Source organism: Pteropus alecto, unplaced genomic scaffold (assembly GCF_000325575.1).
Source record: "Pteropus alecto unplaced genomic scaffold, ASM32557v1 scaffold34, whole genome shotgun sequence".
NCBI classification, from domain to species: domain Eukaryota; kingdom Metazoa; phylum Chordata; class Mammalia; order Chiroptera; family Pteropodidae; genus Pteropus; species Pteropus alecto.
Window position 1 is genome coordinate 4624478 of NW_006435763.1, and position 21516 is coordinate 4645993.

Here is a 21516-nt window from a genome sequence, read left to right on the forward strand (position 1 = left end):
TAGTTTGGTACAAACTACAAGATAAATTGATCCTGGAACAATTTCATACAAAGATTTGTGGGAGAGTTCAATTTCATTGGTATGTCATTTAAAACATTACACCATTAAGTAGAATGAAAAAGTTCAATGAATTTTTAGAAAGAGAAATAAGACGTAAGAGAAATTTCTTGCTAGGAAAAGCAAGAAATAGCTTTGAACTATGTTCCTAGGCACTTACATACAATTTTTTTTTGGGGGGGGGCGGGGGGCATTCACAGATCCTCTGGAAAAAGTTAAAGAAACAATGAAATAGGAAATGAACTAAGAAACTATTAAAAAGTGGTGATTCTTTTTAAGAGCATAGTTTTGTATAAATGGTGAGGAGAGAATTTAGGATGCAAGGAGGACTGAAGAGGGGATAATAAAAGCAGAGGGTTAATTTGCACTAAGTTCAGTGGTCAAAAGATTGAGCAGTGCCCCGGGGTTGGGAGTTGGTAGGGTTTTTGCAGAAGGGAAATCTGAGTACATACATGCCTAAGTTGAAGTGAAGGAAGCAGTGGGGAGGAAGAGTTAAATGTGAAGAAAACAACTGATAGACCAAAAACAGGAGAAGAAAAAAAGGATGGATCAAGAAGCCTAGAGAAGTGCCGCTTAGAAAGAGGTAGGGATGCTCCGTTCTCTGAAACCCTGGGAATTTTAGCTCCAGAGAGCAGAGGCCTAATCTGACTCGTTCACGGCTACACACCTTGGATTTAGTACAGTACTAGACACACACTAGACCCAAATCAATATCTGCTGGAGTAAAATGAAATAAAACCACCGCTATGAGACTATGACTCCAATACAACAATATCTGAAAGCTTATTTAAAAAATAACTTCTTACATTGTATTATCCTTTGATTCTTCAAATGCATTTAGTTCACGGATGATAAATTGTCTGTCCAATGGAACTACAGGTTGACCAGATTCTGGGAGGAAAAAATCATGAAAACGCTGAGTCTTTATTAATCTAAAAAGCAAATATGATTTTGATAAGAACCACACTTACCAGATATACACATTTTTCAGATTTTAGAATAATGACAACAGATCAAACTTATGATTTTTATGACTTTCAAAATATCTATTTTATTAAATGTGTGACAATACAATTTAACATAAATTCTTTTTTTAATGTAATATTTGCTTGCAGAAATGCTGTTTCTGCACTTAAACTACAATACTAGACTTCAGAAGTCTGTTTCTGAGAAGCCTGTGAATTAAACATACGATAGTACCAATATCCATTGGGTGGTGATAATTCTAAAAGTAAAATTAATCCTAAAATGAAATGCTGGCAAGGATACAGGGCAACTGGAACTCTCATACTTTGCTGGTGAGAGAGCAAAGTTGAGCAGTTCTTATCAAGTTAAGCATATGCTTACCACATACAACCAGCAATCCCACTTCTAACTCTTTACGCAAGAGAAATTAAAATACATTCATACAAAAACTCTACGTGACTGTTTGTGGCAGCTTGATTCATAACTGCTAAAAACTGGAAACAACCCAAATGTCCATCGACTGCTAAAATATATAAATTGACATAGTCACACAATGGAATGCTCTTCAGGGGAGAAAAAACCAACATGGCTGAATCGGAAAAGCGTTATGCTAAGTGAAAGGAAGCATACCCGAAAGGCTACATCTTGTATTGTTCCATTTATAGAACATTCTGGAAAAGGCAAATGATAGGTACAGTGGTTGCTAGGGGTGTGGGGTAAGCACAGAAGTTGACTACAAAAGGACACAGAAAATTTTTTGAGGTGATGGAAATGTTCTATATTGTGATTGCTGTGGTAGTTACACAATGTTATACATCTGTCAAAATCCACAGAACTATAAACTTAAAAAAAGTGTATTGTATGTTTAATTATGCCTCAGTTTTTTTAAAAAGGCAATATGTTTAATATGAAGCTTGATTATTATCACTATATTTCATTCTAGGGAAGCCCAAGTCCAAGACAATTAATTGATATTTTATAATTTTCTCCCTTTCTGAGTATTAATTGTATTATACAGACATCTGTAACAAACTGAGGAAAGTAGAGATACTGATATTAAAGATCCTTAACCAATAATCATCAGTTTTTATTCAGTTAAGATATATACTGAATATTAAATAAAAGATGTGTAATAGAAAGTTCTAGCATCACTTCATGATCTTTTTCTTTGATGTGGCACATCTCTGAGACATGAAATAATCTTAAAGCACATTAAAACTTTAAACAAGGGAATCAAATGTAGTACATTCAAGGTGCATTTGATCATCCTCTCAATCTCATTTCTCGTCAAGCCCAGAAGCAACGCCTATCTTGACTACTGTGTGTATCATTCCAGTGTTCTTACTTTATTTCTTAAGAAATAAAATTTAACAGATAAAATTTATCTTTAACTGCCCATTTCCTCCCCCAGTATCATTTCTCTCCCTCCCATCACTAGAATGAGTTTGGAGTTTACCTCCCTAATCCTTTTTAAATTAAAGACCATGCTTTTATATACATTTGTATATATACTAACCAATATAGTAATATTTTGAGACTTTATCATCATTTTATATTTTTAAATAAAGCATACACACACACACACACACACACACATATACACATATACACGTATTAAATTCTTGTGTATTTTAAAGCATACACATAAAAAAAAGACTGGCAGCAAACAGGATAAAATATAAACAATTATTTATTCTCAGTATCAGGAACTGAAGATGCCTTTTCAAAGCATGCACCGAGTATAAGTGTTTATTTAGTTATTTATTCTCCCCTACAATTCAATAAGCCTCATGAGAACTTGTTCAAGCTATGGAAAGAGCCCATGATAAGAACCTTGATAAGAAACTGCTCAACCTTGCTCTCTCACCAGCATTTTTATGTCCCAGTCACTCAGATGACACCACTTAAAAATGGAATTAGATTTCCAGGCTAAAGACTGTCTTAGAATTAGGAGAAGGGAAAAGCAGATTTTTGTATCGGTGACTAACAATAATCTCTTACCTGCTATGAGGACTGACGCTGTATACTTATATTTGTTGAATTCCAAATACTCCCGAATTAATTCATTAATAAGAAGGTTTTCATGAGACAATGATGGTCGAGATTCACTTTCATCATCCAGGGCATTGAAAACTTCGGCTCGAATCCTCGCTTTTAAATGCCCTAATACTCCTCTTTTTTCCAAGGTGTCCTTTAAAACTGTTAAATATAAAACATTAATGCTTCAACTTCAGAATAAATTTTGTCGTTCTTAGGCATACTTTAAAGAAAACTGTTTAAAAATGTAAATGGCTTAACAGCAGCTTTCAATATAAACACTGTGACGAACTGAACACTTATCACATTAGCAACCACAAGTCATGTTTGCAATAAAAAATAAAGCTTCCAATAGCAGTGACTTACTAATTTTAATATATTTAAGCAAATTCAAGTTTAACCATCCAACAGCATCACTGACAGAGGCTACAGTCTGATATACATTCTTCAGTGAGGAAAAAAAGGGAGACAGAACTACAGTTGACACATGGGACCTCAACTTAACCCCTGGCGTCTCACATATTTCTGAGAGAGTTTATTACTGCAGCCAGGTTCTTTGTGTCACTAAAAACCTCTGGTCTAGAAAGAAGACAGTTAAAAATAATAAGAATACTCCATGAATGGAAGGAATGTGTCAGTGTCTTTTGTATAAAATTGCTATCCAGAACCTTGGGGAATGGCCCATTCTGCATGAAAAGGTGGATGTTGTTTTTGGGTTTTTGTTTGTTTGTTTGTTTTTTAAAGACAATTATGAGTTAATTCCTTAAACCAATAGGATTTAGAAAATTTAAGCCTAGTTAGAAATCTAACATGTCGAGCATATCACTGCCATCTTAAGAAATCAGGAATATATATGCTGAATGTAACCTAACTTCCCCTTGACAAGCAAGGATCATTATTACAAATATCAGTAGTTGTGATAATGAGATTTACCAATAAATACTAGTATGGATAGTAAAGGCATAGGGCTGGATTGGCACCATCCCTTGCAAAGGTCTGGAACATTCCCTTTTTAAATTGTTACTAATGGCTAAATAACACTCCAGAGAATCAACACCTCTCACCCACAGTGCCTAGAACATAGTAAAAGCTCAAAAATGTTACCTAGGAGCATTATAATACAGTGCTTTATACAACTGGGTGTAACACAGTACGGTACAGTTTAATATCATACTGTGCCCTGTCAAAAGCACCAAATAAGTACACCACAATAATGTAAAATCATAAAGGAAGCCCAGGAACATAAATATTGTTTAAACTTTGATAAAAAACAAAAACTTGGGTCATGTCATTAAAGAGATACAATCTAGACTAGACTTTAACCTTTCTAGCCCCTAATTTTTAAATCATCCTCTTAAACTTTTTGCAGGTATGTAAGTACATATAGTTATCATCCAATCAGACTTTGAAACAGGCCCATAAAAGGAAGGTACAGCCTTATCATATTCTTGGGATCATAACTGGCCCCTGTTTTCTAATTCCATCTTTGGAAAGTAGATGGAGAGATTTTTTTCCACTGGCAAGGATCCTGTCCCAACTGCACACAGCACAGACTCAAACTCAGCAGAGAAGTGAGAAGTACTGAAGCTGGAGTTAGGAAACCTAACGTATCCCATCACCGCCTCAGTGGTAGATCACCAAGTCGTGCTTTAGTTGCCTTCTCCAACATGAGTTCTACCACTCAGAGGCAGAACCAAGTGAGGTGGAAAAACGTGAAAGTGCTTAAAAAATGTAAAAGCTCATAAAACATAAGATAATTGGCAAACACATTTTCATTGGGTTTCTTTTGAACACAAAGCACATTCAGAACTGGGGAATGCGGGAAAATAAAGGGGGTCTCTACATCTGTGTAGGACACCTCTAATTACCAAAGCTCTTTTTAGGGTTCCATATCATTTTCCCCTTCCCTCTATTACCACGCTTAAAACACTACCATAGCAACTTCTTCAGAAAGAGGTTCTTAATCTGCTTATATTCCTAAGTATCTAATTTCTCTGAAGTTGTATGTAATACTATGTGTGGTATTTGCTACCTGGGGAGACGTTTCACCCATTTATGTGAAATCTGTTCTTATAGATAAAGGCAAGCCTTTTTTATGATTCTTCTCCAGCCCAGGGCCACAAATATACATTTACATCAATGGGTACTAAATCACCTCAAAGACATTCAACCCCTCCCTGTCAAATCCTTAAGAATGACTGATTTAGCCCCAAGTTCTCTGAAAATTGGTTTTATTAATCGGACAGCGGTATCACTCAGTGATTAATACCTGGAGCTCTGGTGCATCATATCTAGTTCGCACACTGCCTCTTTCTGCATGAATTACTTTGGGCGAGCTATTTTACCTCTCAGCATTTCGATTTCCTAATCTGTGAAATGGGTTATTACATGGAATCGACTAGATAACGCAGGGGCTGGGCAGTGCCTAGGCTCAATCACCGATATCTATTATTACTACCTCTCTGGACATCTGCGTTCAAAACCAGAGTGTACAAATGTTGTCAGCTTAAGGACTCGCTCCTTTTGTGGGACAATTCCGAGAGAGTCAGGAGACTGGCCAGGCCAGGCACCTTTCTACCTCCGGTCCATCGTGACCAGGGTGTAAGGGTGCAGGGAGGCAACCAAGCAAATCGTTTAGGACTGGCTGTGCCTGACACCAAAAACGGTTGTGATTATTGTAAACATCAGCTCCAAGTAAAATGTCCGGCCCAAGGCCTCGGATCCAGGCGGGGTCCAGAAAAATGCTCCAGAGGTCCAACGTGCAGGACTGAAGACCTCTCTCAGGTACCTGCACATCCTGCGACTCCTCCAAGTCAAAGCCGGTTTAAAAACCGCCCCTGTGCCACCCTTTCCCTCACAGTGCCATGGCTCAGCGGCCGCCACACAGCCCGACGCCCCGCAGGCCCTTGACGCCGCAGAGCGACCCTCGGGGAAGGCTGACTTGTATTCTGTGCGCCCTCCGTTAGTCGCATCCTTTTCACAGGCTGCAGGCCAGACGTATTTCAAGCTGCAAGCCTCCCTCTCTCACTCACCAGCCTTCAGCTCGGTGACAGTCGCCATTTTCAACGGCCGCCAGGGGCGCGCCTCGCCCGTGCGCACGCGCAGCCCCGCCCCTTTCCGCGGCGTGTTCTGGAGCCAATAGGCGCACCGCTCTCGCGACGTCCAGTCCCGCCCCGCCCCTCAGGTTACGATCTCCGTGGTTGGGTAGGTGGTAACTGTCCAGAGAGACGCCACCAATCAGCGAGCACCGTAGGCAGGCCCTGCTGAGGGACGAGGGAGGCGTGGAGGGAAGGGTCGGTCCCAACCCCTTACCTGTGAATGCTGCTGTCACCTTGGTGCTTCACTTTTGCCCAGTAAGCCTTTCATGATCTGGCCCGCTGCTCACGCTGCAGCCTCAACTACTAATTGTTACCATGTGTTAAGGCCGTGGTTATTAAACTTGAACGTGCATCAGAAGCACTTGGAAGACTTGTTAAAACAATCTTCCCCGTTAAAACACCCCTGAAGTTTCTGACCCAGTAAATCTGGGATGAGGTCCGAGGATTGCATTTCTAACAAGTTCCAGGGTGGTGCTGATGCTGCTGCTCTGGGGCTCGCACCTTGAGAATCACTGTATTCAGTACTTACCAAGAGCCTGACACTGCTAATTACTTTACACCCCTTAGCTTTTTGATTGCCCTTTTATTACTCCCATTTTACAAAGGGGAAAACTGAGTCTTTGATGGCTGAAGAGACTTAACCAAGATCACCAGCAAATGGTGGAGGTCATATTTGAACCCAGACCTCTTGCTCTTTAAAGCCTATTCTCTTCTACTGACAATAATACTGGGCAGTATACATAAGGAGTCCAAGAGTTATTTGAGAAAATAACTGATGAACGAATAAGCTCTAGCATCCCATGGAAAAGGAAGAAAAGGGAACATGGGAATAATGTACCCAAAACTCAGTACGAGGTTCTGTGATTCCACTTGTGTTGCAAGAAGATCAATATCTGTGACCTAGATAGTGCCGTTTAACCCAATAGTAGCTCTTGAAATCTATTTATTAGTGGATCCCAATGAACATATTTGCAGTGAAATGGAATGGAATGAATAGCAAACAAATACTATTTTTTGAAACTTTTGGGTATAAATGTGTGTGCTGACTCCTGATCTATTTCTTAAAGTGGGAAGCAGTCAAAAAGTTTGAAAGCCATTGTAACCTAGAGTAATCCATTCCTGTTCCAAACAAGATTAATTTTGACTTTGTGGGACAGAGATCTGTAAACTTAGAAGGGTCCTGTTCTGTCACACTTCTCTATTCTATAAAACCCATAGTGTATTCCTGGGAGTATCTGAAGAGATTTATAAGGGTGAACTAAATTCCATAGGTAGAACGTTTGTGCTCTTCAGAGAAAAGCATTCCTGAATGTACTAATGAACTCAGAGAGAGAAGAAAATAAAAAATGTAGTTGATTGATTAGTAGTGGTAATCATATAATAACTAACAGCCATTGCCACTCTCTGTGTGGCAGGCACTGCTCTAAAACCTTTGCTTTAAGTCCTCACCAACAACCCTCTGAGGTAGATACTCACACAGCAATTGTAAAGTAAAATTTCACTTAAAAACATGTACCGAAACTGGGTAATACACTGTGTTGGTGAGGATGTGGGGAAACAGGAATTACCATCCCTAGCTGGTAGGCGATAAATTGGTCCCATCTGCTCAGTAGGCTGTTTGGCAATATCTAATTAACCTTTCACACCCTTTGATCTATCAATTCTAGGTTTAAGAATGTATCTTACAGATACATTCACACCTAATTATGAAGGATATGTGTATAAGAGTATTCATTGTTGCACTGTTTATAGTACACAAATCTATCTGCCTATCAGAATACAATGAGAATACCAAATGCTGGCGGGTATGCATATGTTGCTGGCAGGAAAACAAAGTAGTATAGTCACGTTTATAATCAGTTTGGCAACTGCTTATTAAGTCAAACATATACTTACTATACACCCCAGTAATCCCACTCCTAGGGGTTTACGCAAGAGAAAAACATATCTATACAAAAGGCATTTTGCAATAATTGCATATTTATTCATAATTGCCCCAACTGGAAATGACCCAATGTCTTCTGACTGATGAATGGATGTAAACTAGCTGCGGTTTATTTGTACCGTGGAATATCACTCAGTAATAAAAAGGAACCAACTGCTGATACATGCAACAATATAGATGAATCTCAAATGCATTGTGTTGGTTATAGAAACAAGACTCAAAGGCTTCATCCTATATGATTCCATTTACATGACATTTTGGAAAAGGCAAAGTATAGGAACAAAAAAAGCAGATCAGTGATTGTCAGGGGCTGAGGCTGAATGACAGGGGCCCATGGCAAAGGTGCACTAGGGAGATTTTTGGAGTGCTGGAACTGTTCTACATCTTGGCTGTGACTACACAGTTGTATATTTACTACAATTCATAAAGCTGTACACTCAGAGAGGGGAACTTTACTGCTTGCATACTTCAATCATCTTGACTTTTAAAAAATTACTGGAAATACCAATATCATCAGTTGGGGACCGATGAAGTAAGTTTTAAGTATAGCCATAAATGAAATATTACACGGTCATTCTAAAGAAGAGGGAGTTCTAAACACATATAATATGTATGTGTATATATATGTAATTATCAGCAAGATGCAAAGATAGAAGCGTTAAAAAGCACAGTCCAGGAGACATTGTGTAGTATGTCACCAAGAGTTTAAAGAAAGGAGAAATACTAAGGGTTTGTTTGCCTATACATGGGCTACCTCCGAAAGATATATAAGAAAGTACAAACAAAAATTGCCCCAGGAGAGCAGAACCAGAGGTCTAGGGGTCCATGGTCAGAGAGAGACTTATTTTTCAATCAAATTAAAATGTTAACGATGTGCATGCATTGCTGTGCACAACCAGGTGTGTGTGTGTATATGCCGCCTGGTAGCACGCCCTCTGGACTGCCTCGAGTATCTTGACATGCTCAGTTCGTGAAATGTGAAAAAGTTAACACCTCCCTTGACCAATGGGAGCCAAGGGATAATCCATGTATCAGACGGACATTTCTGACACATAGTCTACGTAGTTCCTTAGTGGATCTCCAGTGGGATTGGGCTCCATTGCCCAGAACAGTAACCAGCTCAATAATGGACCACTGCGTTGATTACACCTCCCTCTCTGTTTCACTCTTCGCGATACCCCCACTCGTTTCCCAGAATTCTTCCCCAAATAAACTATTTGCAAATAAGTCCTAGTCTCAGATTCTGATATTCTGGGTTAGACCAAGCTAGGACAACTACCTTGATCAAAAAAAAGAGGCAGGAGTTGTTGAATTAAATGCGGAGACCTTGCATGATTTTTCATTACCGCAGTTATGAACTTGGCTTCTTGACAAAGGATCCTTGCAACTGATCATCTCAAGTGGAATAAATGCCTGTTCATGAACTTCATGGCCTCTGAAGTCATGAGCTCTTATGATAACAAAATGGGGATTTTATCGTTGCGTCTTACCTTTTTTTTTTTTTTTTTATTCTTATGCAATATTGTAAGCTGGTGTGGATCTGTGTAACTGCTGCGTACAGAGAAATTCCCAAGTGAGGGGAGAAAGGGGACATAGAGGAGGGACCCGAAATGTCTTCTCAAACCGCGGAGCCTTGTTTTGATGTTTTAATAATCTAGTTAGCAAATGGGACCACTTCCCGTTTCTGTAAATAAAGTCTTATTAGAAGAACACAGCCATGCCTGTTTTCTGATATAGGGTCTGTAGCTACAAGAGTTGAGGACTTAAAACAGAGACCACATGGCCCACAAGCTTAAATTATTTAATCTGGTCCGCTAAGAAAAAGTTTGCTGACTCCTGAATTCTTCTCTAATATTTCATATCATTCTAAAAATAACTGGGAGGCAGGTATTATCATCCCACTTAGAGAGAAACTGAGGTTTGGAGAGTTTAAGTAACTCCTGAGTAAATGGCAGTCAGGGCTGGACCCCAAGTCCATGGATCATATTCAGCTATTTCCAGTTATCATGAAATGAGAGGCACTTCTCCTTCCTCCCTTCACCTCTCTCCTCCCTCCCCTCTCTCTTTCGCTCCCCTCCCTCATTGCTGGGTCTAGTAAATGCCTTTCCCTCAGCCTGGAACCATCCTCCTGTTCTGTCCCCTCCCTTCCTCGTTAATTTCTATTCACCCTTCAGTTCCTGAGTTTATACCTCATTTCTTCTTAAACCTCCTCTGGCTAGATTAGATTCCTCTTCTTAGATCTATTTTGGGGGTGGGAGGGGCTGAGAAAAGGCAGGGGTATAGAAATAAGAGAAGCCTCCCAAGTAGAGAGGCACCACACCCCTTCCCCCAATCCCCACACCCCGGCCCAAGGCCTTCTTCTTGAGGGCAGACCATTTCCATGCCTGGTTAATGTTGGGGTATAAGGTCCAGCTTTCTCCCTTCAGTATGGGATTCCCCTCAACCTCAGTGCTTCCTGAGGAGGTAGGCTGAAGCCTTTGTTGGGGCAGCATGGCTTCCTCTTCCCCTCCCCTCTCCAGGTGTTGATCCCAAAACCTTGCCCTCATAAATTTCCTACACTTTGCTCTCACTCTCAGAGTGGAGTCGGTTTCCCAGGGAACCTGCCACTCAATCCCACAGACCAGTGATAGGTCGAGGGGTTGCCCCAGGTCTCCTACCTGCTCCACTTCCCAAGGTTCTTCGCCGTGATTCATCATTCAGCAATATCAGAGCGAAGGGAGTTTCCGGCATTGCACCTGGAGAGCAGTAGGCAGTTAAGCCTACAGTTGCCCTGGGAACTCCCCACAGTTCCCTCACCCTGCACCATTCCTGTGGCGGCTGCCTCTATGTACACTGGGCTGCACTCTTCGTTTCATGTCTGGTGCCCACCTTGGGCTGCTTTACAGGACAGAAAACTTGCCTACCTTGCTCCTTCTGGTAAAACAAATATTTATGGAATGAATGAATGAAGTTCTGCAAGGCAGCTCATCGCACAGATGAAACTGACTCTCGGAGAAGTAACTGGCCCAAAGCAATTAGATATGAGTGGTGGAGTTGGCCCTTCTGCTCCGTTGTCACTGAGAAATGGAACCCATGGGAATGAGAGGTCCAGCCTCCGCACTGTGGCATGTACTTAGTTCTCACAGTGGCACGTGGTCGCATGGGAGATTTTAAGGTGGATTTTTGGGGGGAGCGGTGGGTATTAATATTGGTCCTTTAGAGAAAATAAAACAGGTCCACCAGGTAAAATGACATTCTCATCCACTTTCAACAGGTCATTTTCAGAGGCGTTAAAGAACAAAAATTCAGCCGAGTAAATTTAAAGCTCTAACTGGCTTTATTGAATGATTCATGAATTGGGCAGCATCCAGTCTCATAAATAGAATGATGCTCCGAGGACTTGTACAGAATGGCAGGTTTTGATAGACAGAAAAGGGGTGGGATTAAAAGTTCAAAGAATGGATTATTTCAGGCATGGTTACCTTCCCTTAGGAGAAGGCAGGGGTTATATCAGGCAGATTACCTTACTAAGGCTGACTAGGAAATTCCAGATTGATTGGTTTAAAATTCCACTCCTGGGAGAGGCTGAAATTGCATTTAGGTTAGGGTTTAAGTCTTGGTGGGGCTTACCACAGTGACTCCATTTTGGGTCTGTTTTTGCTTTTTAACGGAGGGATGAGCACTAAATTTACTCAATGCCTCATATGCCAAGAGGATTGAGGATTAGGGAATTCTTAAGGTAACTCTTGCTGAAATGTGTTTTATCAGAGGAACCCTGCTGGATAAAAGCTGCAGGTTGAGTTCAAAGAGTTAAACGTCCCTTTATCAAGATTTAGCCACCTCCCTCCTGGTCAGCTTGCCTTTTCTTAAGAGCTACAACAAGAGGCTTTGGAGAATGAGTGTGGGGGGAGGAGAGGGGCATGGAATCCATAGATGGAATTTTACAAATTGGAGGCAGCTACTTTATAGAAAAGGTACCTCTTCTTCAGACAAGTCAAGACAACTTTTGAAAATATGACATGCCTCTACATCAGTCATTCAGAGCCCTTAAACCATGGCAACCAAATGTAAACTGCTGATTCAAAGGGAGGGGTTCGAATCCCAGGAGAATTCAAATTCTTTCTGGATTTCTTAAGGAGGAAAATAGCTACTGTCTTTGCAATACTGTTGCACTGGGCACAATCCAAACACAGGAGAGATTTATTTTTGAAGGAGTCCTGACCCCTATACTAGAAACTGTGTGAAACATTCTGCGTTTACATCGTTTAATGTAATCCTCACAATATTCCAGAAGGTGAGTACTATTGTAGAAGGTGGGTACTATTGTTATCCTGCTTTCACAATGAGATGAGGAAACCAAGGATTAGGTCAGACAGCTGGACGGAGACCTGGCCAAAATCAAACAGTCTGACGTCAGCCCCGAGGTTTTCAGTTTCACCTGCCTAGCAAGTGGACAGATTTTTCGATATTCTGGCTGGACAAGACAAATGTGCGATTGTTGAAATAAACTCACAGATCCATACAATCAGGACTTTTTCATGCTGGAAAAGAATCTAGGATAAAGATGGTGCCCTCTCTAAAATCTCTCCTACCTTTGTCCCAATTAGGGCTTAGGTCTTGCCTCTTCTCTCTGATCTCCATTCTTTGTGAGAATATACACGGTTTGCTCAAACCGAAGCAGAGAAGGGTCAAGTACCTCCCTCAGGTCACAGAAGCGATTCATGGCAGAGCTAGTTTTGAACCCAGCCAGGCAAGGTGACATCTGGGTAGTCACTTTGCTCCTCTGCCTCTTGATAATATTCTTACAAACACATGCCCATCCCCTTGCAGCTCTGATTTTCCACCTAAGACACTTTTGCAGGGTCCTGGTTATCTGCATCAGCTCTGTTATCACTCGGAACTGGGTATGAATGCTGGATAGTTATGTGGCCTTAGGCAAATTGCTGTACTTGTCTAAGACTTGTCCCAATCTCTAAAAGGGAGAATATGTATAATAATATCTGCCTGGGATGTTGTTGTGGCTATAATTAGCTAATGACTGCTAAGCACTGACAGGTTTTTAGAAAACTGCCTTTATTCTATCAGTGGTTAGAAAAATTAACTGATACAGGAAAAAAAAGTTTAATCAGCTAGAGAGAAGAGAGAAACCGAGTGCCACCCAAGAGTATTTACTGGTGGCTCCTCTTGGAGGGAACCTAAATACGATGAGAAAAAAACAAGCACTGTGAACTAGAGGCAGACCCTGCAGTCCAGGTGAGACAGGCTATGCCACCTTTTGAAGTGTCTAAATGCTTCAGCCATGAAACCAATTTTTATTTACTTAGCCCAGCTCTGGGGGCCGGGGGCGGGGCGGGATCCTGGGGTATGTGGGGCTAAAAACTGGTGATGTGGCCATCTTTTATCAGAGAAAGTGACACATCAGAACCTTAAAACTGAATTTTCCAGGAGCTTTTGCAAGCTTGTTCCCTGCAACTCTTGTTAGTTTGAGTTCAGACAAACATAATATTTTTAAAAAATGAATGTTTTATCTGACTTTATTTTCAAAGACAGTTTGACCCTTGAACAATATGGTCTAAAGGTCAAATTAACTTTGGGGTTCCAATGTAAATTCTACAGAACATCTATGAGAACATTTGTACGGAAACTTTATAAATGTCCCTTCTCGAATATAAGTAATATGTAATAACACCAATTGTCTTGTTTGTCAATAATTAATCAAGTAGATTATGGGGCAGTTTAAAGCGTCCAAAAATTATGTTCCTGAAGGATTTGTCTAGATTAAAGATCTCCCTCAGTCCCTTTCAGGAGACAAACGGATCCTGGGCAGATTTGGGTAGATTTTTTCAGAGTAAGCCAGAGGACCATGTCAAATTGGCCGCTATCTCCCTGCCTTATTTTCACCCCACTCCTTACTCCTGCCACTAAAACAAATTAAAAACAAACAAACAAACAAACAACAACAACAAAAAAACCACTCCTAATTGATCAGACTATTTTTTTTTCCCGGATGCAAATCAAACTGTCTTATTGGTAAGAAAATTTAATGTTAACTATAACTAGAAATCCACGTGCCTGGCAGTTTTAAAGTCTGACTTAATGCCTTTGGCCCTGGTTCCCTTTCTTTACATTATCGTGGAATTTCCCCAGGGATGTCACTAGTATATATGGTGGCCTTAAGAGAAAAGGCTCCTCTGGACAGATAACTTCTTTAAAAAAAAAAGATCTTCTTTGGGAAGAATCAGCCCCATACCAAGGAGAACGAGCTAAAATTCAACTACCTACTCAGTGGGGGAACATCTAATTTAGAACATGGAGGAAACTTGCATGCAAGTGCCCTTCTAAATTCTCCCCCATAGATGGACACCATTTTCTTAAGATTTGATGAGATGACTAAAGCTGTCTCCAGTGTCACATTCAAGCACTGCAACGGTCAGAGGAGACAAGAGAATAATTTCTGGAATTTCTCTCGGAGAGCCATGAAGAAGTTCCCCAGAAACACTGAGCAAAGCTGTTTTCATATTCCATTCTTCTAAACTGGGTCACATGTCCATTCATTTTTTAACTTATTGAGGTAAATGTCACCTAACGTAAAAATCACCGTTTTAAATTATACAATTCAATGGCTTTAGCGCATTGAAAATGTCATGTAACCATCACCTCTATCTATTCTAGAGTATCTTCATCACACCAAAAAGAAACTGTACCCATTAAGCGGTCGCTCTACATTTCCCCCTTCCCCCACCCACGAGGCCCTGACAACTGGTAATTTATCTCCATCTCTGCAAATTTGACTTGTCTGGACTTTTCATATAAATGGATTTATATGATAAGGGCCTTTTATGTCTGGGTTCCTTCATTTCACATGTTTTCAGGGTTCACCCAAGTCGTAGCACATAGCAGTACTTAACTACTTTTTATGTCTGAATTCTATTCCATTGTATGGATAGACTACATATTATTTATCTGGTTATCAGCTGATGGACATTTGGGTTGTTTTGACTTTTCACTATTATAGGTAATGTGGCTGTGAACATTTGCGTACAGACTAATGTTCGAATACCTGTTTTCATTTCTCAGGTATATACCTAGGCATGGAATTGCTGGGTAATATGGTGATTCTCTGTTTACCTTTTTAAAGGAATTGCCAAACTGTTTTCCACAGAGACTGCACTATTTTACATTATTATCAGCAATATGTGAAGGTTCCAGTTCTCCACATCTTTGTCAATGTTTCTTATTTTTCTTTCCCTTTTTAAAAAATTATAGTCTTCCTAGTGTCTGTGAAGTGGCATCTAATTTTGTGTGTATGTGTGTTTTATTAAAGTATTGTTAAAGTACAATCTATATTAGTTTCAGGTGTACAACATAGCAATCCTGCATTTATATAATTTACAATGGGATCACCATGAAATGTCTTTATTTAAATTTTCATAGTGACTAACGATGTTGAGCTACTTTTCCTGTACTTCCTGGCTATTCAAATATCTTCTTTGGAGAAATGTCTATTCAAATCCTTGGCCCACTTCTGAACTGACTTCTTTGTTTTGAGTTTTAAAAATTCTTTACATATTCTTGTGATAATGACTAACTGGAACTTTAAGCAAACATAATTCATTGGGAGGGTCTATGGAAGGAGCAAGGGCTGATGGAAGTTCTTGCACTTTATGTTATTGCGAGAACTCTACACACGAGAACCCTACAGGAAGACAATTTCCCGGCAAGACGGCGGAGCAGATAACACTGTGCTTGCCTCCTCTCGCGACAACATCAAAATTACAGCTAAATTACAGAACGACCGTCATTGAAAATCACCTGAAGTCTAGCGGAACAGAAGTCCTACCACTAAGGACAATAGCAGATCACCTTGAGTCTGGTAGGAGGGGCGGAGACACAGAATGGGCAGGTCCCACACCCGCGCGTGGCCGTTAAAAATTGGGAGGGGGGATATCTTGGCTGCAGGGTTCCCATGGAGGAGCAACGGGTCCCAGCCGACAACAGGCTCCCTAGTTCCAGTGGCAAGAAGAGAAGTCCCCATAACACCTGGATGTGAAATTCAGCAGAGATTGTGACTGAGAGAGATGGGGGGCTGCAGGGGATCACGGGCGTTCCTCTTGGAGGGCCCGCACGTGAACTTACCCGCTGATGGACCCACTCACTCTGGGTGGTGGTGCTGAGGAAGCCTCTCAAAGGGCGCCAAGGGCATGTGGGGAGGAACCAAATTGTCTGGCTTCAGGGTGGGGGCTCGAGGGGCAGCTTTATCCCAGACAGAAGAGCTGGCAGAGGCCACTGTTCCTTTGTTCAGTCCTCCCCTCACCTAGTGTGCAGATGCAGGGGGCCGCCATGTCTGAGTTTCCATCAGCTTGGCTACCACCGGTCACACTCCAGGCCTCCTGCCTTCCCTCGGCTCCGCCCCTCCCAATGTGCGGTCCCACCCAAGCCGCTTCCAGTGGCTTTTTCATACAAACGGCCTGTCTGGGCTCATGTTGTGGACTTTCCTAAAATCTCTCAAAGGTTCACAAAACCCAAACAAGCAACATCTGGCCTCGGCATGTCCCATACCTGTTGCTGAGCAGCCCCAAGTCCAGCATAAGCATCAGCTGGCCTCGGTTTGTGGCTTGGCCTCTCAAGGCACTTCCAAGCTCAGAAGGGTGGCAATCATTTGTAGATTGCTTGGTGGTTCCTGCCAGGTGGCCCCAGGCAGGGCACAGGCTGTGGCTGAAATTGGTTTACAGTGGGGCCCCTCCCAGGAGGCCCCAGGGCTGGAACGCCTGGTGGCTGGCTTCCCTCTGAGCTGGAGCACCACCCAGGACCACATCCTAGGACAACACAAAGGGCAGACTCAGCAGGTATCAGAGCCCTGTTAAAGTGAATCTTGCTCTATAGGGTCAGCCCCTTTACAAGGGCTCCTCCATTGTAGTCACCAGCCAATCCTCACAACCAATCAGCCAGAGGGTCAGTCCCTCCCATTGATGTACAAACATCTACCAAGGCTCAACTACAATAGGAAGGCACGCAGGACCCATACAAGAAACACACCTGGAACACCCAGCTCAGGTGACAAGGGAGACTGAGTCCCTAAGCCCCACAGGACACCTACTACATAAGGCCACCCTACTAAGACTGGGCAACATAGCAGCCCTACCTAGTACATAGAAACAAACAGAGGGAGGCAGCCAAAATGGGGAGACAAAGATACATGTACCAAGTGAAAGAACAGAACAAAGCTCCAGAAAAAGAATTGAACAAAACGGAGACAAGCAATCTACCAGATGCCAAGTTCAGAAACTGGTTATAAGGTTGCTCGATGAATTTAGGGGAAGAGGAGATGAACTCAGTGAGAACTTTCACAAAGAGATAGAAAACACAAAAGTGGAGATATAAAACAAAAAAGAACCAGTCAGAAATAAAGAATACAATAACTGAAATGAAGACTACTTTAAGAGGAATCGACAATCAATTAGATGAAGCAGAGGATCAAAATGGCAATCCTGAAGATAAGGTAGCAGAAAAAAAGCAATCAGAACAGCAACAAGAAAAAAGAAACCCTCCAAAATGAGAATAGTTTAAGGGGGCTTGGAGCCAACATCAAGCATACCAACGTTCTCATTGTAGGGGTACCAGAAGAAGAAGAAGAAGAAGAGAGAGAGCAAGGAATTGACAACCTGTTTCAAGAAATAATGATGGAAAACTTCCCTAACCTGGTGAAGGAAACACATACAAGCCAAGGAAGCGCAGAGAGTCCCAAACAAGATGAACCCAAAGAAGCCCGCGCCAAGACACATCATAATTAAAATGCCGAAGATTAAAGACAAAGAGAGAATAAAAGCAGCAAGAGAAAAGCAGTGGCCTCCAAGAGAGCTCTCCCATAAGACCGTCAGCGGATTTCTCAAAAGAAACTTTGCGGGTCAGAAGGGAATGGCATGAAATATTCAAAGTGATGAAAAAGACCTACAAATAAGATTACCATAGCCAGCAAAGCTATCATTAGAATTGAAGGACAGATAAGAGCTTCCCAGATAAGAAAAAGCTAAAGGATTTCATCAATACCAACCCAGTATTACAGGAAGTGTTGGAGAGACTTCTTTAAGAAGAAGAAAAAAGAAAAAAAGAAAAAAATATGAATAATAAAATAGCAATAACTACGTATCTAACAACAATTACTTTCGATGTAAATGGATTAAATGCTCTAATCAAAAGATAGGGTGGCCGAATGGATAAGAAAATAAGACCCCTACATATGCTTCCTAGAAGACTCACTTCAGATCAAAAGACACACAGACTGAAAGTAAAGAGATGGAAAAAGATATTTCATGAAAGTGGCAACAAACAAACAAAAAACTGGGGTAGCAATGCTTATACCAGACAAAATAGACTTTAAAACAAAGCCTATAATGAGAGACAAAGAAGGACCCAGTAATCCCACTTATGGATATTCATCCGAAGAAACCCAAAACACTACTTTGAAGGGACATGTGAATCCATATGTTCATTGCAGCATTATTTACAATAGTCAAGATATGGAGGCAACCTGGGTGTCCATCATTGGATGAATGAATTAAGAAGAGGTGGTACACATATACAATGGAATATTACTCAGCCATAAAAAATAATGACATCTTCCCACCTGCAATAACATGGATGGGCCTACGAGGTACTGTGCTCAGTGGAGTAAGTCAGAGAAAGATAAATGACATATGATTTCGCTCACATGAAATCCAAAGAACAAAGTAAACAAACAAACAAACAAACAAACAAAAAACAGAAACAAACTCATAGATACAGAGAACATTTTTTATGGTTACCTGATGGAAAGGGGTTTGGGGGAGTAGGTGAAAAAGGGGAAGGGATTAAGAAGTACAAATTGGTAGTTATAAAACGTCAGGGGATGCAAGGTATAGCGTGAGGAATATAGTCAATATTGTAATAACAATGCGTAGTGTCAAATGGGTACTAGATTTATTGGGGTGATCACTCTATAGGTTATATAAATATCTAATCACAATGTTGTATACCTGAAACTAATATAATATTGTATTCCAATTGTAATTTAAAAATAAAAAATTATTTAAAAACCTTACAAGAAGAACTCTATGTTTATCATAAAGCTCTATGATTTTAACTTCCTTTTCCCCCTCTATAAATACCCCTCCACCTTGACTCACAGGCCAAAGTATGCACATGGCTTGCAACCTTTTTCCCCCTCTAAATAAATCCTTTTTAATAATGAAACATTGAGTCAATATTATTTTTCAGTCAACATTGGATACTGGAGTTTTATCAAACATGATTTGCAAATATTTTCTTCTATTCTCTGGGTAGTCTTTTCATTGTCTTGATAGTGTTTTTAATTTTGATGAAGTCCAGTTTATTTATTTTTGTTGTTGTTGCTTTTGCTTTTGGTGTCATATTTAAGAAACTATTGCCAAAACCAAGATCATGAAGATTTGCTTCTAGGTTTTCTTCTAAGTATTTTTATAGTTCCTTTTCTTTCTTTCTTTCTTTCTTTCTTTCTTTCTTTCTTTCTTTCTTTCTTTCTTTCTTTCTTTCTTTCTTTCTTTCTTTCTTTCTTTCTTTCTTTCTTTCTTTCTTTCTTTCTTTCTTTCTTTCTTTCTTTCTTTCTTTCTTTCTTTCTTTCTTTCTTTCTTTCTTTCTTTCTTTCTTTCTTTCTTTCTTTCTTTCTTTCTTTCTTTCTTTCTTTCTTTCTTTCTTTCTTTCTTTCTTTCTTTCTTTCTTTCTTTCTTTCTTTCTTTCTTTCTTTCTTTCTTTCTTTCTTTCTTTCTTTCTTTCTTTCTTTCTTTTTCTTTCTCTCTCTCTTTCTCTTTCTTTCTTTCTTTCTTCTTTCTTTTTCTTCCCTCCTTCCTTCCTTTCTCTCTCTCTCTCTCTCTCTTTTTCTCTCTCTCTTTCTTTTTTTAGTATTTTATAGTTTTAACTCATATTTAGGTTGTTGATCCATTTTGAGTTAATTTTTGTATATGATGTGAGTTCAATGTCCAACCTCCTTTTGCATGTAAATATCCAGTTGTCCCAGGACCATTTATTGAAGGGATTACTCTTCCCTCAATGAATGCCCTTGGCACTCTTGTCAAAACTCAATTGACTATAGATGCATGGGTTTATTTACAGAATCTCAATTCTGCTATATGACTATCCTTATTGTCAGTACCACAATGTTCAGTTATAGTAGCTTTGCAGTAAGTGTGAGTCTTCCAACTTTGTTCTTTATCTTGATTTTTTTGGCTTTTTAGGGGCCCTTGCAATACCTTATATATTTTCTTTCCGGCTTTTCCATGTCTGTAAAAAAGGACATTGGGATTTTGATAAGGATGGCATTAAATCTATAGATTGCTACTGTGTAGTATTTCCATCTTAAATATTAAGTCTTCCAATCCACAGTCACATGATGTCTTTCCATGTATTTAGGTTTTTAATTTCAGCAAGATTTTGTAGTTTTCAGGGCCAGGTATCAAACAGCTAGGGACAGCCCCTACACCTCAGGGCTTGCTGAAATTATTCAAACTAGCCAATCCTAAGCCTACTTACCCTACCTCCACCATTTCCTTTGAAACTTCAGTGGAGGCTTTTGCCCTCAGTTCCCCCTTGTCCCTCTGCCTCCTGTGTGCCCCTTGCCTCCATGGCATGGCATGGTCCTTTCTCTTGGGATCTGTAGGTATAATAAACTATCTTTTCAATGGCAGTCACCTCCTGATCTGTTGGCCTCACCATACCTGAATAATAATAAAACCCATATTATTTTTATTTGAAAACACTCAAGTACAATGTCGAACAGAAGTAACAAAAGCAGGCATCTTTGTCTTGGTCCTGATCATGGGGCAGCTTTAAGTCTCTCATCCTTGCAAAGCATGTGAGTTTTTCATATGTGCCCCTTATCATGTTGAAAAAATTCCCTTCTAGTATGAAAGGGTGTTAGATTTCATCAAATGCTTTTTTTCCCCTGCATATATTGAAATGTTCATGTGGTCTTTTGCCCTCTTTATTCTATTAATGTGGTGTATGGCATCGATTGACTTTTAAAATATTGACTCACCTTTGCATTCCTGGGATAAAACTCATTTAAACATGATGTATAATCTGTGTATATGCTGCTGGATTCAATATGCTAGTGTTTTTTGAGAACTTTCTCATGTATAGCCATAAGGGGCATTGGTCTGTAGTTTCTTCTTATGATATCTTTGTCTGGCTGTGGTATCAAGGTAATGCTGGTCTCTTCTATTTTTTGGAAACATTGAAGAAGGATTGGTTTTAATTCTTTAAACGCTTTATAGAATTCACCAGTGAAGCCATCTGGTCCCGAGCTTTTCTTTATTGGAATTAAAAAAATTATTATTACTAATTCAATCTTTTTATTACTTTAGGTCTATTCACATTTTGGCAGTTTGTGTGTTTCCAGGAATTTGTTCATTTCATCTAGGTTAT

The 21516-nt window shown here is 40.2% G+C and overlaps 1 protein-coding gene across 2 annotated transcripts in view; it reads right to left on the reverse strand.

The window, feature by feature from the left end:
- Positions 1–6171, reverse strand: part of FOPNL (FGFR1OP N-terminal like) — a 13604-nt gene extending 7433 nt beyond the window's left edge. For both annotated transcript variants that reach the window (XM_006910909.3, XM_006910910.3), the window contains exons 1-3: positions 6093–6171; positions 3025–3222; positions 864–948 (exon numbers count right to left, since the gene is read on the reverse strand). In XM_006910909.3, coding sequence (XP_006910971.1) covers positions 864–948; positions 3025–3222; positions 6093–6120 — 311 coding nt within the window. In that variant the 5' untranslated portion in view covers positions 6121–6171. The remainder of the gene's footprint in view (positions 1–863; positions 949–3024; positions 3223–6092) is intronic.
- Positions 6172–21516: the final 15345 nt, after the last annotated feature.